This window comes from Chamaea fasciata, unplaced genomic scaffold, assembly GCF_029207755.1.
Source record: "Chamaea fasciata isolate MVZ Bird 193981 ecotype frontalis unplaced genomic scaffold, bChaFas1.0.hap1 SCAF_17, whole genome shotgun sequence".
In the NCBI taxonomy this organism is placed as follows: Eukaryota; Metazoa; Chordata; class Aves; order Passeriformes; family Sylviidae; genus Chamaea; species Chamaea fasciata.
The window spans coordinates 6,072,554-6,095,929 of NW_027094102.1; the positions used below are offsets into that span (position 1 = coordinate 6,072,554).

The following is a 23,376-nucleotide window of genomic DNA, read 5'->3' on the forward strand; positions in this document are numbered from 1 at the left end:
GAAGCTGCATCTCCTCAGGAAGGCAGCAAAAGAAAGGTCAGCTCCTCCTCTGAGCAAGGCGCTGACGTTTGCCTTGGGTGAGATGAAACCGCCCTGGTTTTTTATCCTCAAATGCTGCGCTGCCTCCAATCTGAATTTCACCAACGCTGCCCTGATAGCAACGTTCAAACTGGCTAAAAACAGAAGAGATGAAAGAAACACTGAAAAGATCTCCTAGGAGAAGCCTCATTGTACTTGCAGTTGCTGAGAACGAGTGGGAGAGATCGAGTCTCTGGCAGGGCTGGCTGCAAGGACTGCCAAGAACAGTCATGATGTACCTCACCAGGACTGTGACCGCTGCTCAAGCAGGAAAATCCAGTGCTATCAGCTCTTCATGCTTTGGAAACCAGTTCTTGTCTTTGCCTCTAAGCCCTGCCAAAGTGTGCACCCTGGGAGAGGCTGCTCAACATTGCTGAGGCCGGTGAATTTTACAACAGATAAATCAGCTTCTGCCAGGAAAAGCAGAAAGGCTGGAGTGTGTCTTTTATAAAAAAAAAAAAAAAAAAACAAACACTACTGATTGAGAAGTGCTGCTGCTTGGTATCAGCAGTTCTGCACTGGATTGCTCATCTTGCCTTCAATGGAACGGTGTTTTACTACCTAGGGCAAAAATCACTTGTGTATACATTTTTTCCCCTACTCTGCTGACATGGATGGTTAATATATGTAAATTGATGTGCCAGCCTGTATAAAGGCTGTTGTGATCAAGGTCAAACTAGGAATTTTCTTCCTTACAGAACCTTTTCTGTGTGTTGTTGTTGCATTGAAGCTTGATACCATTCAAGAGGGAATTGCTATTTTAATTCAGTGTTCACAAATTGCCTATTGACTCCAGCCATCAGCTGTCACGTTTGGGGAGCAGCTCAGTGCACAGGACTTGAATTACAAATCTAGTCTGCCCAGACAGGGGCTTCACCAAACAAGCTGCCCAGTGTTACTGCAGGACTGGCTAGAAGAGATAGAATCTGGAGCTGAGGCTGCTGCAACTCTTAAACTTCTTGCCCACACCAAGGTGTGTCTCTAAGCTGGTCCCAGACCTTGGGAGGGAGCACAAAGCGTATCAGAGAAGTGGAATAAGTACCCCTTGTGTAATCTAGGCTGCTGGTGAGATCCCAGCTTGTCAAATTAAACCTCTGCAGAACAGACTCCCCACTCCCACATCTGTTGAATGCCTGTCCTCTCTTTCATGGTGGTTGTGAAGGGCTTTTTACCATCTGCTCAAGGCCACCCACACCCTCTCTTGCACTGGGCTTGAGGAAGGACTGGGGCAACACCAGCTCACAGAGATGATGCTGATCTAGTGAAGGAGTCCCTGCCCACGGAGCAGGGCTTGGAACTCGATGACCTTAAAGGTTCTTTCCACCCCCAACTCATTTCGTGATTCTGTGAGGATGCTCCTTTCAGAGCTGATGGCAGACCTTCACTTGTCACTTCACCTTCCTTCCTCTAGAGGGGATTGTGCCACTGGTCATGGATGGCTCTGAGGGAACCTTAGGTGAGGTTTGGATGCAGGGTTGGAAATGTGTTCCTGCTCATGGATCTGCTTATCCACAGCCCCATCCTGTCCTCTGCCGGGGACTTTCATGCTGCATTAAGCCAACACGTGGCAAATTCGTGTCCTCCAACCACACACCGATACTCCTTTGATTTTATTTACTGCCTTGGGATTCCAGCTCTCCCATCCCTCTGCCAGAGTGCACCAGGCTGGATGGAGGCAGTTTAAAGCTTGGTCTGTAACAAATACCAAATATCTAGGCTTTACATTAGCCCTGTTATCCTGGCCCTTGCTGTTCAACCAGTAGAAGAGCCCTTTCTTTATGAGGAGGAAGAGCAGCAGAGTGGTGGTGCAGAGCCGGGAGTGCCTCACTGCTCCCCGCACAGGTTGGCAATGGCCAACAGCTCTTTTTAATGGATCGTGATAGGATTACACTTCCCCTGCCAGGAGTGGTTCCTTTGGCTGTGTTCAGTCCAGGCTAATTGTACCGTAATTAGCGCATTCCCATCACAGCAGGAGGCTGGAGATTTTCCCACCTCTGAAGCCTGAGCATTCCTTCTCTGAGAGAAATGTGGGTCTAGATTTGGCCCTGGTCCGGGTCAGGGTGTCCAGACCATGCTGGGGAGCTCTAGGTGCTGCCCTGCAGTCTGCTCCTCCCTGAATCACAGAATCATTTGGACTGGAAAAGACCTTCAAGATCCTTGAGTCCTGAGAGGTTTCTGTGGAGCTGGGGCAGCAGAGGTGGCTCTCAGAGACGTCCCAGAGCAGGGACAAGGAAGTCTCTGTGTCCCTGTCCCAGTGGTCTGCAACACCTGATTGATTTTTTAAAAACACCCTGAAGAGCCTCCCCCTGAGGGTGAACTGGGGGAATTAAACTCCTCTGCCCTGCTTTGAAGTCTCACACCCACACACTGGTATGGGAGGTAAAAGTTAAGGACTATTGACTGAAATGTTTCTCCTGATGTTGAGGAATGGGGAAGTGGAGGTGAGGAAGGTTCCGTGTCTTGTTGTGTAAGAGCATTTATTTTGTTGTCATTTGTGCTTTCTTGGTTTTCTTTTTTTTCCCCCGATGAAAACTTTTATTAGTTCATAAAGAAGGTGAGTACTTGGTGGTGTTTTCATTAAAGCTGCAGGTCCTGGGGCAACGCAATCATGGGAGAGTTTACTTTTTCAGTGTTTTTTTGTTTTGTTTGTTTTTGTTTTGTTGGTTGTTTTTTTTTTTTTTCCGAAGATAAAGTTCTATTCCTTGTAGTTCTGGAGAACTAGGACTGAGCTGTATTTGTTTACAATTTTAAGGGCAAAAAAAATTCCCCCTATTTATTTGAAGCCAGCAAAATTAATTTGGCTTGCATTTGATTGCTTGGGGTTAGCAGTCTCTCTTTTCTGTGAAAGAAGCAACATATTGCTCAAACATCCAAATTTTTTTTCTGGAACAAAATGAAGGACACTCAATGACAGGAGAGCTCCAGCTCAGATTTATAACTGGGTGATGAGAAATTGCTGAATAACGTGTTCATTTTCTGCCACTAGATGGAAATAAATCTTCCCACTTTCCTCGGGCTCTGAGAACGCTACTGTCCCCTCCCAGCTTCCAGCCCAGGAGTGGAGGATTCTCCAGGGTGCAATGTGCTTCCCTGGTGCACAGCAGCCTCCAGGCTGGCTCTAATGGCTACAGGACCATTCCCTGGCTGCTGTGGATGAAGGCTCTCCATGCAAGATGCCCCCAGAACTGCTGATGTGCAGTTCCAAGTGGAGGGGTTGATGCGAGGCGGCCTCCAGCGTTTGCTGTGGAACTGGCACCAGTGAGTTAAGCACAAATAGCCCCGGGGGTGTGACCTTTACTGCTGGATAGAAACAACTTTCCCCAGAGCAGGAGGCAGGGCCTGGCTCCCAAACAATGCTGGGCACTCTGCTGCCAGCCCAACTGTCCGGGCTGCAGCCCAGGTGAGCACACCTTGCTGGGCACAAGCACTGACCCCCAGCGAAATGCCCTCTGGCAAGGATGGCTCCTTGTCAGCTGAAGAAACACAGGCCCTGCAAATCAGGGATTTTATTATGTTGATTTTGGCAATGAAATCTATTTAAATTTTTTTTCCTAAACTGAATAAAATTTGTTGTGTGGGGCAAGCAGTGTTGGCTGGCTGCCAGCTGCAGCCTGCTGGCATCAGATGTGCCAGCTCAGAGCAGGAAAAATCTGAACCTGTCTCTTGCCACACTCTGCTCCCCTGCACAGGAGATTTCTACAGCTCTCTGCTTGAAATGCAGAGGCTGAATTGCCACAGAGAGGCAAAATTTAGGTAAAGGACTAAGGCAAGCTTTGCAGCCAGTGACAAGGACAGCTGTGACAGCTCCTGGTGTCCTCTGTGCTCACTCCTGGCAAGATTTACAACCAGTTTCTTTATCTTTTTACAGCTTTTCAAAACAAACTCATCTGATTTCTTCCTGTCTTTTCCTCAGCCCCGCTAGGGGAAAGAGAAGGAAATAAAAAAAAATCAAAGGGTGCTGAACCTTCTATTTGATGTCACAAAGTTGGGAGCTGCAAACAAAGATATTTGGCTGTACCGAGAGGTGTGCCTAGCTTTTCTGAACACTTGATGAGTCAAACTATTTCCTAATCTATTGAAACAGAAAATTCAGACACTGCAGTTCCTCTGGAGAGGAGACCTAGGTGAAGGGACTCTGCCCATTCATTGTAGATCAGACTCTGAAGCTGATCTGTGGAAATAGCTTTTCATCTGTAGATCAAGCTGATAACTAATTCAATCTAATTAATCCCTGCATGGATGAGGAGTGAGGGAGACATTTTTAGGGATTGTTTTTCCCAACTTTGAAATTCTGTCACCTCCAGGATGGAGTTAACAGCAGCTTGCTGGATGTATTATTCCCTATATTCCCTTCAAAAAAGGGAACAAAATGCTTTGGGGGAAAGCTGTCAGACCTGAAAAGGACACTGCTGAGGTTGAACATGAGCTCGGTGCTGTGAGCACGGGCCTTTGGTTTAACATCCCTTTTCTCCTGAACTGGTGAGATGCTCTTCCCACTAAATGTCAGTGTAAAAAGCCCTGAGGTTGTGACATTCAGAGTGTTGAGCTGATGAAGAGCAGAAGTTTTTCCAGGCCTGGATCCTTGCTCTGGTGTGGACCAGTAGCAGAAATCAGACAAAGAGGAGAAGAAATTTTGAGTGAACTCTCCACTGATATATTCTTGCAGCTTCCATCACTGAAATCAGAAGTAATCATCTGGATTTCCACGTTCAATACCAAGACCTGTCCTGCATGAATTTACCCAATTCCTTTTTTTTTATTTTTTTTTTTAAATTTAGATTTTGAGGCTTAACACTCCGTATTGATAATTTGCACAATTTAATTTTATGCAGCTGAAGGGGGAAAGCCCTTCTCTTAAGGAGTTTGTCTCGAGGCTGCTGACTCATTTCATGAGCTTGGCCCTGGTCCTTGTAGGGAAAACAGGCACTCCAGTCACCTCCTGTATGGCAGCTGCAGGTTTACAGTGGTGCTCTGTCCTCTCAGGAGAAGTTTTAGTCCATCTCCCTGCCCATCATCCTCACAGGCAGCTTTCCAAGCACAGCACCATCCTCAGCAGCCCTGGATGCTGTGCCCTCACTCTGCTCCCTTGACTGTTCCCCAGGCTTGAGATGGGGAGATAATATATTTTCAGTAGCTTCTCTTCCTTTTTTGTGTGTATTAAGTAGAAACATTAATGTCTAATTTAGAGGGCATGTTTTTCAAGGTTATTTATGGGAAAAATAAGCTCTTTTCCTCCTGTGTTTTTCACGGAAGTAGCTGGCAAGAGCTGAAATCCTTTACCTTGTTACTGTAAAACACTCTCAGGATTGGAGCTGAGGTGGTTTTTTTTTTGGGGGGGGGTTTTTTGGGTTTTTTTTTTTTTTTTTTTTTTTTTTTTTTTGGGAAGGTAGTTATCCAATGGTGGAAGATAGTTATTATCCAATGGTTAGAACAGCAGCGGTTTCTCCACAGCTGAAGCAGCACAGTAAGCAGTGGGATGGGCAGATCGGGGGAGCTGTCCCGACTGTGTTCAGTTTAGGAATGAAGGATGCTGCAGCAGGGCAGGGAGGAGCCCAGCCTGCCCCGGGGACACCTCAGAGTCCCTTTGGCACGGACATCCCGGGGTGGCTCCAGGAGCCGTCCCGAGCGCACAAGGGGAGCCTGTTCTGCCTTCCCGGCCCGGCCCAACAGCGGCACACGGAGGGAGCTGCCCCGGGAGAGCCCGGAGAGAGGGAGCCTTGTTGGCACAGCCCGTCCTGCTGTTTGCCTTGGACGGCAGCAGCGGCACCGAGGTTTGTCCAGCCTCTGTTCCCTCTGCTGCTCCTCCAGCAGCAGAGAGCCAGAGGAAAACCAACGTGCCTCCAGCTACAGTGGTGCCTTTACCCCGAGTGTCCTGTTCCTTCTGGCCCTGGCCACCCCATGCTGCACTTCCCGAATCCCCAACCCATGTGGCTGGATTAAGCAGCCTTTATGGGATGGGGGAATGGAAGCCTGGAAGCCTGTGCTGATGGAGACAACGGCAAACTCACTGCCTGCTGATGAATTACTGCTGCAGAGCAGCTAATTAAAGACAGTGTTTAGTTTATTGTTGCTTTGTTAGACTTTAAATTGGAGCAGAACCTCTTTAGCTGATAAAATTTCCTTCCCCGCCCTCACACCCATCTCCTCCAGGCTCTATTTCAGTAGGTTTCTTTTGTGTTTCTGAGGTTTGGTCCTCTGTGCCAGGCAGTATTTTTCGCTCCTGATTTAACTGATGGAAGTATGATTGCACAGGAATCTGACAGCAGCGATGGATGTAATTAACCCTCTCCACATCCCAGTTCCTCTGCCTTTTGCTTTGCTGCTCACCATCATTTTCAGGTCAGCTCTGGCCTTGCAGAAAGTTCCTCTAATAATGGGAATGATGAGTGGTGGCTGAGGCAGGTGCCAGTGCCTGGAGGCAGATTTTAGAGGTGGGATCAGTGTCAGCACCAGCAGAGCTCCAGACTCACCAGTACCAGATCCTGCCATTCCCAGCCTGTGCTTCTCCATCCCACCTCTCCGGTGGCCCCTGCACAGAGGGAGGGCTCAGGCAGCTCCGATCCCCCTTTCAGCAAGTGCTGGCCATGGTGTTGGGCGCATCCCAACCTGTGGAAAGGCAGGGAGTCCTCAGGGAGGAAGATGGGAGCAAGGCACACGGCTTGCCTTGGGCAATGGCGCATCTCGAACACCTGCAGGAAAGTTTCAGCCTAAGGAAGGAACTGCTTTGTTCCTCTTACGGCTCACGCTCCAGTCCGTGTGTCCCCGCAGCCCGCCACGGGCAGAGGGGACAGCGTGACAGGCAGCTGGGAGCATCCCGGCCACCTTCCCGGCTCCCAGCCGGAGCCAGCGGCGGAGCAGCGGGCAGAGCCGGGCTCAGATTGCAGCAGGCTCCTCCTCCGGAGCCTGCCGGGAGGGAAGGAGAGGCGTGGAGCCGGAGTCAGCAACTCCGGGCCGCCTTTACCTGCGCCGTGCCAGCGGCGGGGCGCACGGGGAGCAGCATCCTCCCGATCCATGGGGAGCAGCGCCCGCCCGGCATGGAGAGCCTCAGCAGCGGCCTGAAGAAGAAAGCCACGGAGCACCACTACAGGGCTGAGGTGATGATTGCTGGAGAGCAGCTCAGGTAGGAGCTCCTGGGGTCCTGCTGCAGCCCGGGGCAGGGCTGTACCCGGGGCTCTGGGCTGTGTCCCGTTAGCAGCAGGCTCCAAGCTTTATCCTTGAGCAAGCTCTTTCCCCCTCTCCAGTACCTGCTGGTCCTTCCTTCACCCGCCAAAGGGTGCTGAACCGGGTCATTTTCTGTTATACCCTGTCCTGCTGCTCCTCTCTGGCCTCTCCCACCCTTCGCCCCCAGGTACCAGGGGACTGACGGGTGAGTTTAGATGGCAACAGAATTTTTTGCCCCTTTCCACCTTTCCCGAAGCACGGAGAGTGATGTGGTGGCACTGAGCAGCCCCCACGGGGACCCTGATCCCTGGCTGGATGAGGACAGCAGCATTTCTGGAAATGCTCAGACTTTTGGGGTGACTTGGAAGGGCATTCCACGGGTGCCACGTGCCTGAACTGGATCTTCCCTTTCCTGAAAGTCTCTTTTTGGAACTTCTGCTGGTTTGTAGTCCCAGTTCTTCAGCAGCTTGTGAGGGTTTTTTTCTTATGAAGATAGAAATCCATTCTCCTGTGCAATGTGTGGCTGAGAAATCATGTTCCTTGTGTATCTGGGGTCAGAACTCCCTCCTTGCTTCCAAGCATCTGACTGTGGCCTTTCCTAGCTCTAGAGCACAGTTTGCTTGTTGGTATCTGGAGCCATTCTGGTTTGTTTTGAAATGTGGGTGGGAAAAAGGAAATATATCCTTGAGAATGTAAACTGTCCAGAGCCTGAGTGTGCTGTCATCAGATCCCTGAAATTAGCTTGGTGTAGGTATGTTGTCCATTCTCAGTGAGCACTGTTAGTTTTAGCTTTATTATTTGTACTGTATCAAGGATTGATAACTTCCAGCTAAGGATTGGGGCCCCATCTTGAAGATACAGCCAAGGGACAGAGCAGGTTTATTCATATTTTTATTTCCAGTATTTTACTCTTCTGGAGTGATTGAGGTTTAAGTTGAGCCCCATAGGCTGGGCCAAAGGAAGGGGTCAGGTATTCAGAGAGAAAATAAAATAATCAAGCTGTGTGTTAAAACTGTGTTCTGTATGTGAGAGGTGATGTGACTTCCCCGTGCCTGTTGCAGGACAGGAGCAGATCAGACCCTGGACCATTTCATGATTGTGGCTGTAAGCACGAGAAGGGGAGACAGTAAATTCATTTATGAACATAACTCTTCCAGTACACTGCACACTGGGCTAAAGTTGAATAGAAACCCCAAAGTTTATGTAGTTTTGGGGACATCCATCTTTTTTTTTCTTCTTCTTCATTTTTTTCCCCATAGATGCTGTGCCTTGAAGTTTTCCAGTTTAGGAAGCTCCCAAAATCTGAGAGTTCACAGTGAGGGAGAGGAGGGTCCTTTTGTTGGGGCTGGGCACACAGCAGTTGCATCCTTCTGCTTTGGTCTGGGCAGGAAGCTGTTCCCAGTGCAGAAGGATGGGAAGGAGCTGTTGGTGTAAAACCTGGTGAGGAGGGTGAGGAGATGGACACCAGCTTGGAGCTGGGCTGCTCCTTCCACTGAACCTCGGGCTGGAAGGAGAATGGGGTGAGGGAGAACACACAGAGTTTGAATTTCTCTCTTGTGTTTTGGGGATCTCACAGCCTGGTGGGTAAGGAGTTAGTGGTGTGGATCTTCCTGGGACCTGGATAGCCAGTGAGAGCAATGGGGAAACTGAGGCAGAGAGGCTGGGTGATGTGGCAGACACCAGCAGATGGACAGGGCTAAATGTCCACGTTGTCCTCCCCTGCCTTTCCCCAGATGTGGAATACAGAGGCATGGAAAGGAGCCTTGCAGCTGCCCTGACTCAGTAAACCTCCATCAGCAAATAACGCTGCTGTATCCACATGAAACATCAAACATTTGTTTTTCCCTGCTCCCCGCTTCCTGCCCTGCCTCCCCACTATTACATTAAATCAAACAAACCTTTGCTCCATCTTTACAGTTCTTTGGCTTCCCAGCAAGTTTGCAAAATCCCTCAGAGTTTGGTTTGGCCAGAGGGGTGAGTCTGTTCAGTGTCAGGGTGCGTTTCCCAGCCAGGAACAGCTGCACAAGTGAGGGCTGGAGGAATGCTCCGTGTGGATGGCCGGGAATGAAGCGGATTCTGGAGGAATCAGGGGGAGATTGGCCAGTGTGGTTTGGGTTTGCCTGTCTGCCACGGTCCCTCTGCTTCAACAGCTGCCTGGTCCAGGGAGGGGGAAAAAAGAATTTTATATTTTGAGTGTCTCTCCACTAGAAAGACAAAAATAAAATTTTCACTGGCATTTTGGCCTTGAGTCTGTCAGAGCTGCTGGCTCGGGCTCGTTCCTCACGTCTGCTGTCGTTCCTCTTGTGTCAGACGTACAGACCTGCATGAAAATCACATCGGTTTTACTGGGCGTTGTGTATTCCTGGGTGGCATTCTCTAAGAGAGGCCCAATTAGTCACTTCTAATTGCAACAAATGGCTTATCTGCACAGAGAGGTTCTGGAACAGCTTCCTCGCTTTGCACTCACACCCTGCTGTAATCGCAGCTCCTCAAGTATGGACAAGCCCTGGTGCACTCTCGTCTGGGTATTCCCATGGTCGGGAGAAGCAGATGTGCTCTAACAGCTCTGTTAAACTGCATTAATCACTCCTAAACATGAAATATACTCAGCAATTTTTTGTCTTGCACAGAAAAAGTGAGAGGAGAAGGAAGCTTTTTCCCCTACAAAGAATAAAATTGCAATTTCTGCCACTGTACGAAACTTTCGAAGCTGACCAGTGTTTCATTTGGATACTCAAACTGCAATGCTGCTAAATAAAGTGCTCATGCTTTGGTGCTCTGAAAATTTGGCTCGCTAAAGGTGTGTGGCTGAACATGACAAAATTTGTATTCTTGCCCAAAAGTCATTTGTCTGCAAGAGGTTTGGTGGTTTTCTGTTGGACTTGGATCTCTTGTGGTGAGCATGACTTCCTTGAGGAATCATGGAATCATGCATGCTTGATCTAGCAGTGAACGTTATTCAAAGATGAAACTTCATGGTCAGAATGACTTTAAAAAGCTAATTATTAAATTTCTAGCACTGGTGAAAGGGAGGACTGGGAAGTAGACTTGTGCTTGCTGGGATTTCTTTTTGAGATTTAAGTCTTCCTGTACTTTTATTTAAATACAAGGAAAACGAAACATCTCAGTACCACTTTGGGTTGTCACAGGCGTGCAAAGCCCTCCCTTGTCCCCAGATGTGCTGGTGCTTTTTCAGACTGGGGTTGATGCAAACTGGGGTTTGCTGAGTGTGTTTGCAGCAGCAATTTTGCCTGAATGTGCCTCTCCAGCAGCAGCTGCTTTGCAGAAATGCTCCTGTGCCAGTTGCTGCCTTTTAGTGAGCACTTAGTTGTTTGTTGTTTTGGTGGTGGGGGGGGTTAATTTGTTTATTTTTTGTTTGTTTGTTTGTTAGTTCCAGTGAAGATAGGAACAGAAAAGAGCTTTTGGATGATGCATCTTTTCCAAGGCCACTCATTTGTACTCAGCTGCTGTGGGAATGTGAACTGCAATTAATATCCTTGAGAGATCCACCTTGTCATTTGAGATGCTCAAGGTCTGTTTACAAGGGAGGTGAGGGAGAGTTTATCCCTCTTCTGTTTGGATGTCCCTTTCAATAAGGTTACCCAGGATGAATAATGATGGCTTTGTAGTGACCTTGACAAAGAAACAATTTGCTTACCCAACACAACCTACCCAAAGCAAACGCACGTGGAAGCTCTGCCTGCCAAGCCAGGAGTGTTTCATAAGAGCCCGTTCTCATGTTCCAGCAAGTGTTTTATCCTGACCTTATCCTGCCTTTTTTTTTTTTTTTTTTTTTAATCTTTTTGAAGAAGTAATGTTTCCACAGGGTGGATTTTGCCATCTAGAAAACTCATAATATTACATAATATTATATATTTCCTTAATTATTTTTTTTAATTTGGAAGCATTATTAGAACCCGCTCGTGGTTGCACCAGCTTTGTTTTTGTAACATCACACAAGAGCTGTTACATCCTGTGCTGAAGGACAAAATTTGTCTTTTCAGGGTTGACAGGAAACAGTAAACAAGAGGAAAGTGAAAAGTCCACGAGGACACTTGAGCCAAGCCTCTTCCGCTGCCCTGAGCCTGCAGGACAGAGGGGAAACTTATCACAGGCTTAAAGCAACCCTTAAAGGTCCAATGCTGCTCCAGAGATGCTGAAATATCACTTAATTCCTGTCCCGGCAATTGCTCCCAATGAAATATTTTCAGAATAAGTGTATTTTTAAATTTTTGAATCTTAGGCCTTAGCAGCGTTGCTCCCTATTTTTCTTTAAATTTTATTTATCTCCTTCAAAATCTGTGCATTTTTTTTCTGTATTCTGAAACATGATGAAATGAAGGGAATCAAATAGGGGAAATAGTGTTCTCCTAACCAGTTTCTATTCAGGCCTTGGGTGATTATGGTCTATGTATTATTGTATGTATAGGGGGTGTGTGTGAGTGTAAATATACATATGTATATTCTTTATAGATGCCTGTAGGCTCTTGATGGCAATAGAGCACTCTTGGATCATTTCTTATCTTTACCAAACATTCCTCTAAAGTGCCTTCCCACTTGCTGGTTGTGAAGGAGAGAAAACATAAATATTGGCTGTGTCTTCCCCCATAGGTGGGGAGCTTCTGTCTGCAGTCTCTGCCAACTGTGTCTGGTTGCATTTTGACAGTGGACCATGAAATAAAGGAAGAAAAAAGACAAAAACTCTAAAAATAGCAAGGCAGCTGTCTGTGGACTGTTCTTTCTGGGTAAAATCCATCTGCAGAACAAGTCCTGGTCACATGTAGGAATCAGCCTTCCAGGTAAAGACTGAAATGCTGGATATGGACCTCAGGATTTGAGGGAGGTCTGTGCAAGGCAAGGCCAGGAACTGGTTCTGCATGAATCTTTAGTTGAATATTTTAATTAGCAGGAAGGTCTGAAAACCTCTGTCAACTTCTCAGCATTAATTGCAACAAATCAATTACTAATTATTCCTCTAACAAAACCTTTTATGGTAAAACTTCTAGGAACTTAGTATTTATAAATCCTACAACAGAGGATAATCCATTATTAGCTGATAGTTTTTTTAAGGTATTTTTTAGGGTATTTAAACTTCTTGTGAGATACCTAGAAGTGCTGTCCAATAGGCATAACTTTTCCAAAAAGGACAAAAGAACTTGAGGCACGAAATAACAAAAGGGTGCAGTGTTTAATGCCTTAGTAAAACTCACTGGCCTGGGGCAAAACTGGGAATTGTGATGAATAATTTGAAATGAAAACCATCCTGTAGTTACAGAGATGTTTAATTAATATCTCCCCTCAGAGCCTGCTGCACACACCAGGCATTTTCCAGCACTGGTGTTTTGGGAACATTCATGGCTACAGGGCAAAAGTTTGGCCCCTGGACAGATCTGCTGCCAAACTGGGCTGGCTTTGGCTGGAGCACAGAGGAACTCTGTGCCTTGTGGCTCGCTCAGTCGTTAAGGTCCTTTTGAAAGTCAAATCCGTGCTCACCTGAGTAACCTTCCCCCATATATCCTTCCATCGGAGCTGCAGAGCAGCCAGAACATCAGGGTTGTCGGGATAGGGGGATTGTTGTTTGGGTAAACTCTGTCCCAGTCAATCCCAGCTGGAATCAGAAAACGTCAGGACTGTTCACTGCTGCTGTGGGTTAGGGGGTACATGGACTAGGGAGTGCTGGGATCCACCTGGCACTCTGCTTGGACAGAACAAAGGAGGGCTCCTGTTACTCCTCCCACCTGGAGTTATGAGCAAGGCTCTGGCCTTTTTTCCTTCTCTCATGGCCATGGGGAACGAGAAATAGACACAGAATCATGCCAAGAGAATAAATACAGGTACTACTATTTTTTTCTGGGTTATGTCCCCTCTTCACCCCCTTTGGTTGGCTGCCATGGGTTTTAGAGGCTTGTTTAGAATGAAAAGACACGTGTGGGTCACATTACATCTGCTCAGGCAACCTGAGTTGTGGCAGGAGTGATGCCTTGGGAAGGCTGACCTGAAACAGAGACTGAACAGAGCTAGAGAGTAAAGTAGATGTTTATTGAAAGGCCTTTAGGATACACCTTGGGCAGGACAGGGCCTGACCAGGGCTGCACCCAAGGTGGACTAAGAATGGTCACAAAATGGCTGACCGGTCATGAAGTCTTACATTTTTATAAGTTTTGGTCCATTTGCATATTGGGGTTTAATTGTCCAATTACAGCTTCAGGTTGTGAGGTCTCATCCTTCTTGTTTTCTCACTTCACTCCACTGTTGCTTGTTCTTCTGGGCCTGAAAGTTGTCCTTGGTCTTCAGCAGGAAAAGAATTTGTTTTGTCTACCTGCTCTGTGCAGAGCTGAGTGACACTGAATATGAGGCTCAGAACTGCACCCCTGGGCAGCACAGAATCTGAAAAACATAAGAGCTAAAACTTAAGGCATCAGGAGGAGAGAAGGGGATGGTGGAGAGGCTCCTTGGGATTGACTGTTGCAGTCTGGCAGTGCCAAGGGGTTTGGTTGAATTGGTCGGTCCCTGCTTGGCACCAGTCCCAGCACATCCGGAGTGATCTCTGCAGGCTGGACAGCTCTGGGCCATCAGACCCAAACTCCCCTGAGATCCCAGCTGTGCCTTTCCCCCCAGACTTCGTCTCCACGATGGGAAGCTGATCAAGGACAGGAGGTACCACCTGAGGACGTACCCCAACTGCTTCGTGGCCAAGGAGCTCACGGACTGGCTCATCGACCACAAGGAAGCGCCCGACCGTGAGACCGGCATCCGCCTCATGCAGAAGCTGATGGATCACTACATCATCCACCACGGTGTGTGTGCCACCCCCAGGGCAGGGCTGTGTGCCTGCTCACCCCCTGCTCACTCCCTGTGACCCTCAGCCCAGCAGGCAGGAGTGTGGCCAGGTCCCTGTGTGCCACCCTGCCATGGGGGAGGGCTCCTGGAGAAGCTGGGAGAGATCAGATGGGGCTGGATCTGTGTGATGCTGTGTGGCTTTAGGGGGATGTACCAGTTCCCTGCACAGCAGAGAAGGGGCTTGGGCTGTGCACTGATAAAATGATGTCTAAGGTGGCTCCTCTTTGAAAGCAAGCTCAGTAACACCTGACCTGTATTCCTGCAGCCAGCCAGGTGCATGTTTGTACAGCAGCTGGTCTGGCTCATGTTTGTGTCGCACAGAAATGGAGTTGAATTACAGCACGTGCTTCACATCTGTAGGAATATTCCTTAGTTTCCCCATGATAGGACAAAGAAGGCTGTGGAGTCCACATCACTCCGAGGAAAATTTAATCTGGCACTTGTGAACTTGGAGCTGAAGGAATCCTGCCTCCCTTGGGATTTAAGTGTGTGCTGCCAATGCAATACATGCTTGTCTGTGGAACATAATTTAAAAAATTAAAAAGGAAGGAAATTAAAAAGGAAGCATGGAGAAAAAGCAGCTTGATGCTCAAGCCCAGCTCTTGGGAATATTCATGTTTTTTTCTTTTTAAAATTTCTTTGGAACTTTCAGGAGTTTTGAATTAACTCAGGTCACATAGGTCACATCCTGAGCTCTGTGCTGCAGAGCAAGGTCCAGCCCATGGTCCTGATATAACAACAGAAAAAAAGTTGTGCTTCAGATGGGTAAAAAGCAATTCCTGTCCATGTGGTTTTCAGGCCCAGCCAGGAGCAAAAGCCCCAGATTCTCAAATAGCCCTGGGACACCTCTGCCATCGCTGGGAAGGGCTGTGGCCAAGCTCTCCTGCTCCCAGGGCTTGGGGACAGGAGCTGTGGCAGCCTGGAGCTGGGAGGTGGTTTGTCACACAAGGATGTAGCTGAGGAGACAGAAGCAGATGATGACCAAACCAAACCAAACCCTCTCCTCCCCCTGTTTCTCTGGGGTCCAAATATAGCTGCCTTTGACCACTGCAATGCAAACACTCCCTGTTGCCATCTGCTGCTTGCTGAGGGTTTAAAGTAAACTGCCTTGAATAAAAATAAACTGCTGCTGGGCTTTATGACAAAAAGCTGAAGCAGGGAGTTCTCAGTTAACCATTAACACTTACACCTGATTATTTTTCCATCTCTCCAGCCACAGTTTCAAATAAATCCATTAGTTAATTAAACCTGTGCAGCGCTGGGTACCAACATTGCTTTGATTGCTTATTAGGACAAGTCCCTCGTGCTCCTGTGATAGTTCCTGGCAGGACACAGAAGTTGACTTTCCAGCTTGCCTTGTGTCCATTAAGTTTGTTAGTGCTGTGGAAAGAGGGCTGCCAGCATATGCAGCACAGCACTGGGTGCTTGGCAATTGTCTGGCTGAACTGTTTGCCCTCTTCTCCCCTGGCATCCAGATAATTATCTCATGAAAATCATCGTGCTGCCTCTTAATTGTCTGGTGTGCTTTGAGCTTTGGTTCTATTACACGCTGGAAACACATTGAAATTGGTCTTTAAATAGGAAAGCTGGTTTGGTTTTCTATGGGCACAGTCCTCTAGGATTTTTTGTTCTATTCCTGGTTGCAGTGGCTTTGGAGTAGCTGCTCCTTGGAATTATGAGGCTGCAAACTTTCACTGTTAAAACAACCTTCTCATCCTGCCCTCGTGCTCAGTGAGTCACAGGCTTTAGAGTCCTGATTGCATCTGAGACAGCTGCTCTGCAGGAATGATGAATCCAAGATAATCTGACAAGTTTTGGCATTTTGCTGCTCACGTGAAGGGGAATGCGGTTTTGCCGGTCTACTCAGATGGATGAAAAAGTGTTAAAATTTTCACAAGAAGTATCTTGAACCTTTTGAATTTCACTCTAGTGGATGATGTTACTTTACTGAGGAAACATTTGTGGTTTTTCTTTTTCCCTTTGACTAATTTTCTTTATTTTCCAGGCATATTCTTTATTCTGGTATTTGTTGTTTGGGTTTTTTTATTACTTGAATTTCTTCTTCCTGCTTCAGATGGGTGGACCTGAAGGCTGGCTGACTTTTAAGAGCTGAACTAAGATTTTTGGGCTGGGATTTTTTTGTCTTTGTTCTAGTTTTTTGGGTTTTTTTTTGTACTTGTAGTCTAGGGATCTGTTTCAGGCAGGTTTATCTCACAACTGTATCCCAGATATTTACCTGCTAAAGGCGACATGAACTATAAAAGTGTGCACTTACAGACTGTGTGCCCATCCCCAAGATGAATCTGAGGCTTTTCATACGGATTTAACTATTCCAGTTGAATTGCACCTGGCTTTGAAGGAAATTTTCTCTTGAGGTCAGTTTGCCACACAAAGGAATTGGGCAGGATCAGCACAAAATGATGTGGAAAAGTTTGTGCCATTTTTTATTTTTTAGATTGTGAATATTTTTGGCAGACAGAGGTGATTTTATGGGTGTTTGAGTGCAATGTGGGGTTTTTTTTCCCTCTGTCTTCCCAAGTCTGCTTACATAGGTAGCTTTTTTAAAAAAGTTGATTGAGGCAATTCTGTTCATCCTCTTTTAGTCTAAATCAAAACATCAATACTTAAATGGAAAAAAAGAAAAAGAAAAACAAAACCAAAACCAAAACCCAACACCCTGCTTTTCAATGAGTGTTTTAGTATCTGAAACAAAATACACACCCCAACTCCAGCTTTGCCAAGCTCTGTACATTGGGATTGACCTCTCCCACCAGCATGAGCTTCAAGCCTTCATGAGCAGGTCATTTTTGGGGACTGAGGGCTCGGATGCCGATTGTTCCATGGGACGAGGGGCACAGGGAAGGACACGGCACGAAGCCCTCACAGCTTTTAGCCTGGAGACAGCAACTCTGTGTGCTACATGAGCCCTGTGTGCCCATCAGGGCCTGACATCCCTGCCCTGTGTTCTTCCAGTCTGTGACGAGCACTCGGATTACAAGGATGCCAAGCTGCTCTACCGCTTCCGCAAGGATGACGGGACCTTCCCCCTCAGCAAGGACGTGAAGGTGTTCATGCGAGGGCAGAGCATCTATGAGAAGTACGTGACTCCTCCCCTGGCTTTGGGGCTCTGGGACTGTGCCCTGCTGCCTGTGCTGGCTGCTGGTGCCCTGCAGCTGGGAGCCACAGCTCCCGCTGGCTCTGCTTTTCCTCCTCTGCACTCCTGGCTGTCCCACTGGGAAATGCTGCTTCCTCAGCCCTGTCACAGCTGCAGGACAACCAGCGTCCTGCAGGGGATGGGACTGGAGTTGGACTGTGAACTCATGGATGCTTCCAAGGGCTCCAGCCCACATGCAGGATCTGGGATGTGGTACAGCGAAGTGCAGTCTGAGTGCTCCTGGGATGAGCCATTCCCAGCACTCTTCCAGCTTCCTCGTTTGGGCTGTATTAGGACTTATGTGCCACCAAAGTCAGCAAGGTATGGGACTTTCAGGATCCTCATGGGCCTGGGTCCCTGCCCCTTGCTTAGCCTATTTGCAAAATTTCTAATGGGAAAGGTTATTCCCAGAGAGTAGAGAAAACTCCTTCCACCTCCAAGTGTTTCGTTTTCTTTGTGTTGATTGTTTCTGGTTCTAAATGCAAGCCATCTTTCCAGAGCCCCAGCCCACTCTCTGGACCAGTTTCCTTTAACAGCCTCTTCACAGCCTCACATCCTCCCGCTCTGGCAATGAGGGTCACAAACTGGCCCTGAAGGAAAGTCCTCCATCCGGGTGGTGGTTTGGGGTGTGCCCCTGCCCCTGTGCCAGGTGTGCATCCCTTGTATTTTGCTCTGGATCCGCAGCAGTGACCGTGGGATGGGGAGAGCATCCCGGCAGTGTGATGGCTGAGCCGGCTGCACCCTCTCGTGGAGACGCTGGATTTAGCTCTCACACGCTGCCGGCGGAACACCTGCTGACTGAAACCCACCTTATCCTTGCACTTGGACTGTCTGCCATGTGTTACCCACGCTCAGTCGCTTGCTTGGCTTTCCCTGTGATCTTTAGCTGAGCTCACAGCCCAACTGGTTTTGCTGGAGCTGCTGCCTCACTGTGATGAAGATTTACCAAGGTGCCTGACTGCAGCTCCGTGTTCCTCCCTCCCTTCCCGCTGCCCCCTGGCAGGAATGTTCTGGCTGCAATGCTTTGCCTGCTTCCCTCGGCCTTGCTTCTGTTCCCGTGGGGATTGGCAGGGATGTTTGGCATCACGGGAGCTTTGTCCCACCTCTGTGCCAGGCTGGTGAGCGTGGAAGAGTCAATCCTGAAGGTGAGGGAGGAGAACTCGGTGAAGTACCAGAGGACTTTCCTGGGCTCTGAGATGATCGACTGGCTCATTCAGGAGGGAGAAGTGGAGAACAGGCAGGAAGCAGTGGAGCTGGGACGGGCACTGCTGGAGCACGGGATCATTCAGCATGGTGAGCCAGGGTCTGGCTGGAGCCAGGGTGGAAAGCAAGGGATGAGCGTGGCTGTGTGAGGAACAAATCCCCATTCATGCCATGCAACAAGTGCTGGTCAAGTGCCCACTTGGAGATGGCAATGGAGCCTTTTAGTTCTATGTTTGGAGCTGGTGACCTTTGAAACTGGAGCAATCTTTTACCATCCACAAAGGCTTTGAGATGAAATCTGAGCTCTTGCTCTTCAGTTCTTCAAAGCCACCGGCCACAGGGACGGGCTGCACCCCTGGGTTTGGAGGGCTGGGGCGTGAGGATGTAATGTTAACTCCTCTTGGCTGGAGATCGTATCCATCTGCTATAATTAAACTTCCCATTCGGAAGGCAGGGAGTCCTCTGAGTGTCTTGGGACAGGGGCAGGTGGAGGGCTGTGACACTGAGTGCACCCCTGGGAGATGGCACCGCTTGGGGGCTGGCCCTGCTGTCCCCCCCTCCCTGCAGGCAGCATCCCCAAACAGGCAGAAAAGCTGCAGCAGAGCACAGGGGCATTAAAAGGAATTCATGAGGGTCCCTCAGGATATTTGTTATATATTTTTCCACCCCCTCAGCCTCTCCCTCCTGCCCTGTTCTCTCCTAGTCTCCAATCGGCATCACTTCTTTGACAGTGACATCCTCTACCACTTCTGGATCAACTTTCGGCGGCGGCGGCGGCTGACGGAGTTACTGAATGAGAACTCCTCCCGTGCCCTGTCCGAGAGCCCTGACAGCCCCTTCTGCCTTCGCAAGCTCAACCCAGACCCGGGCAACACCAGCTTCCTCTCTGGTAACCGTGGATGCGAAAGTTGTGAATTACCAGAAAATGTGAAAATTGCATGACCAGAGTATCCCAGGGACGAGGGTGTCACTCCAGCAGAGTCTGAGAGGTTCCTCTGGGCATCCCATGAAGTGAACACCCATCCCACTGGTTTGTGGTGGATGTCACAATGCAGTGACAGTCTCTAGCACAGCCCCCTGTCCCAGGAAAATAACTCAGCATCAGCTCAGCTCTTGATCTTTCTTTGAAGCTGGTTTTACTCTTCCTAAGCTCAAATGCCTTCTTCAGTGCACACATACCTTTCAAGTGTAGGTCAGGCTTGGGGGGAAGTTTGTTATTTTAAACTGCTCTGGTTTTTTCATTGAAAAACATTTATGTGCCTCTTTCAGTCCAGACCAACAAGGAGATCAAAGTTGTCTCAGCAGTTCGAAGGAGCAGCATCACTTCCCTCTCTGGAAACTCCAGTGCCTACTTCAGCGCTCCCCCTACGCTGGTATTCCCTCCTGTGGCTGAGTGCAACCCCAAGTCAGGTCTGGGCTTCTGCATTGCCTGTTGTTATGTGGGGGACATCTATTCCTTCAGGGCGCGGGCTCAAGCCCAGGCCCAAACCCATCAAACCCCTCAGCCTCACCTCTGCATCTGGATGTGAAAAGTTGTGTGTGTTTCTGGAAAAGCGCTGAGATGAACGCAAAGGTTCCTGTGTGCAGGAGCTGTGGTTCTAACATCTGTTTTCCAGCCCAGGGTAATCCCCAGGCTGCCTTGTTATGCACTTTACCCTACAAACCCCTTGATTCTGATACAATCTGTCACCTTCTGCTCTAGTGTTAAAGAGACCCGTCACCAACGAAGAGCTGCTGTCCCCTGGGGCCCCCTATGTCAAGAAAACGCTGACTGTGAGTGACCATTGGGAATGGCATTGCTAATCCAGCACTATCCAGCTCCCTGCCTGCTGTCTGGTGGTTTTCTGTTGGCTGCTCTGACCTCTCTGTGCGGAAACTTTGACTGCATGTCACCTCATCGTGGCTTTTTGTTGGTGACTCTCTAGGGGTCAATGTCTTCACATATTCTTGTGTGTGGAAATGTGCTCAGCCCCTCTGAGAGCTTAATGTATATCCATGAGGTAGATCAGAGAAAAAAAAAAAAGTTTTCTGGCCAGAAAAATTCTCACATTTTGGAGTTTTTTTGCCATTGGTCAGGCCCTGGCACAGGGTGACCAGAGAAGCTGTGGCTGCCCCATCCCTGGAAGTGTCCAAGTGGTTGGACGGGGCTTGGAGCAACCAGGGATAGTGGAAGGTGTCCCTGCTCATGGCAGGGGGGTGGAACAAGGTGATCTTTAAGGTCCTTTCCAATCCAACCCATTCCAATATCCTGTGATTTCTGTTCCATCCAGCTCCATGCAAACTGTAGAATGAGCAAGTCTTGTGACACTTGGGTCTGTGACACTCACCCTCTGTCACACGGCTTTGTGCACAGCTTTATGCATCTTTCAGGCCCCTCTGCAGATCAGGGGTATTGACTTGATCCATCAGCATCTGGTGGAGCTGCACTGGATGGGGGAACATCCAAGGGTCAGTAGTGCTTTACTTGTGATGGGCTTTTTACATGGACAAATCTCCAGGATGCTGCAGACAACCTGAGTTTGGGGCTTTTGCTTTTGAAATTATTTCTAAAGCTGTAGGACTGGTCAAGTCAGGGCTGGTGGGTGTTGGGTGGAAATGTTACAAGACAGCTCCTGCCCTGTGGATCCCATTGCACTTGGTTATTTTCGTGTCTCACCCCTTCACTGCCCACCTCTGAAAGGGGCAATCTCACAGAGAGCAGTGCAGGAAGTGTGAGGGCTGCCTGGCCCTGCTGGTTTGGCACCAGGAAATGTGGATCAGGTTCCCAAATTAAGTGTACTGTAGAAAGTGGTGGCAAGGAGCAAGAAAAATCAAACTGGTGATTAGCATGGCTCATCTGAGGCCGTGCTGTTCATTCTTGCTCCTGAATGCTCTTGCCCTGCCCTTCAACTCTGCCAGCCTGGGCCTTTCATGGCTCATTTCCTCCTGCTTAGCTCTGCAGTTGCTGTTATTTATTTATGTGGGCGATGTGCAAAGTCCCTTGGGAATTCCTTTTCTCTTTTGGTCACTTCAGAGGGCCGCAGTGTCACAGCAAACTGCTCTGGCAGGCTGACATCGGTGTGGGGCGAGGCAAGAGCAGCCCCTTGCACCCAGGAAATGCTCTGCTGTGCCAAGGGAAAGGCCCCATGTGCGTGCTCTGGGAATGTTCTCGAGCATGCTCGTGGTGCATGCCTTGTACTTCAGCTTGATGCTGCCTGGGATTCTCTTTTGTGCACAGGCTGACAGGGAATTAATCAGAAAGCAGCTTTGCAGGGAGCAATTAATCAGTTCTGCATCTCACTTGCTGCATGGCCCTTTCCCTCCTGCCCAGAGCAGGTTGGGATCATGCCTCTCTGGGAACTGTTGCATCTCCTCCCTCCAGCCCATTCCTTGATTTTTAAACCCCTCTTGTTTTCCTTGCAGATTGTGGGGGATGCAGTGGGCTGGGGGTTTGTGGTTCGAGGAGGAAGACCTTGCCACATCCAGGCAGTGGACCCAGGAGGACCTGCTGCTGCTGCAGGGATGAAGGTACTGCTCACTCATGGAGGCTGAACAGGAGACAGGATTTGTGTCCTCTTTGAGCTTTTTGGGCTGAGCACATTCTCCATGATATTCCCTCCTCCTGCCCTGGGGATCAGACTGATGGAGTGGCACATGGAGCTCTGGGAGAGGTGGAGGGAGGAATTCATCTCTGCAGGCAGAGTGCCCCGTGTGTGGTGGCAGAGTGGAGGATTTGCCTTTTCCAGGGCAGCACAGGGGCTCTGGGCAGCTAAAACTCAAAAAACTCTGTCACTCTCCCTGTGCCAGACCTTGGAACTGTCAAAACTGTTTGAGCTACTAACAACCAAGAAGAGAATTCCCAGCTCAGTTCCAGTGACTTTATATAACCCCAGGGAGGCAGGGAAGGAGCAGAGCTTTGTCCTGAGTCACCTGTTCGCTCAGTTCCTGAGCATTTTGTTTCCCTGCTATTAGCAATGGACTTCTGCATGGAGCTATTTTCCATGTACAAAAAAACCCCATAATAATATTAAATTGATGCCTTGGTTTGATTCATCAAGTAACTTCCAATATTTCCAGCTCAGGAGAAAGGAACTTACAGCTTGAAACTCACTCCAGGCCCAGGCATGTGAGTTTAGTGTGAAGTCTTGGGCATGAATGAAAGAAGTGTTGAGTTTCCCACTTCCCTACAGAAACCCCAGCAGCAAGGGAGTAATTTCTAAAAGCTGATATAAATCTAACGTCACATCAATATTTGAAATAATGGGATTCTTCAGAGGCAGAGTGTGACTCCTTGTTTGCTTCAGGCAGGATTGGAAGGGGATGGATGAATTTGTTTCATTTACTCAAGAGCCCAGTTAATTTCTCCTTACCTAATCTCATTTGCTACCAAATTGCTGGATGTTAATATTGTGCTTCATTTCTATCTGTGAAATGAGCCACTGCTCATAAATTAGTCTTTTTCCCCTCTGTCAGCTCACAGCCTAAATCCCTTTGGTCCTGTTTTTATGACACAGTGATTGCAGCACTGTGATTATTGATGTAGCCACGGGGTGGTGATTCTTGAGGGTTTCCAGGATTTTGACACAAGTTATTTGCATCACAGCCCCTGGTTCCAGCTGATCCCGGGCAGGAGGTGCTGTGGCACTGGAGGTCACCTGTCCCTCCTCTCTTGCAGGTGTGCCAGTTTGTTTTCTCAGTGAACGGGGTGTATGTTCTGCATCTGGACTATCAGACCATCAGCAGCCTCATCATGACAGGACCACGGACTCTGGTGATGGAAGTCATGGAAGCCATTGAATGAGCCAAGGAGCCTCATCCCACTGCTTTTGGGAAAGGCAGGACTCTCCGCTTGGCAGGGATGGACTGTGGGGAGGGACCAAGCTCGACCATTCACTGTGATGTGTTACCCAGGCATTTGGATGTATTTTCAAATAAATACATTCTAATGGACAATTCTTGGA

At 48.5% G+C, this 23,376-nt stretch overlaps 1 protein-coding gene across 1 annotated transcript; it reads left to right on the forward strand.

The window, feature by feature from the left end:
- The first annotated feature begins 6,973 nt into the window (after positions 1-6,973).
- On the forward strand, positions 6,974-23,368 carry LOC136298363 (DEP domain-containing mTOR-interacting protein-like). The gene is made up of 9 exons (XM_066199032.1): positions 6,974-7,198; positions 13,858-14,036; positions 17,053-17,176; positions 18,348-18,526; positions 19,140-19,325; positions 19,706-19,846; positions 20,139-20,209; positions 21,839-21,943; positions 23,091-23,368. Exons 1-9 carry the CDS (start codon positions 7,113-7,115, stop codon positions 23,214-23,216), a joined length of 1,197 nt encoding a protein of 398 aa, XP_066055129.1. The 5' UTR covers positions 6,974-7,112; the 3' UTR covers positions 23,217-23,368.
- The last annotated feature ends 8 nt before the right edge of the window (positions 23,369-23,376 follow it).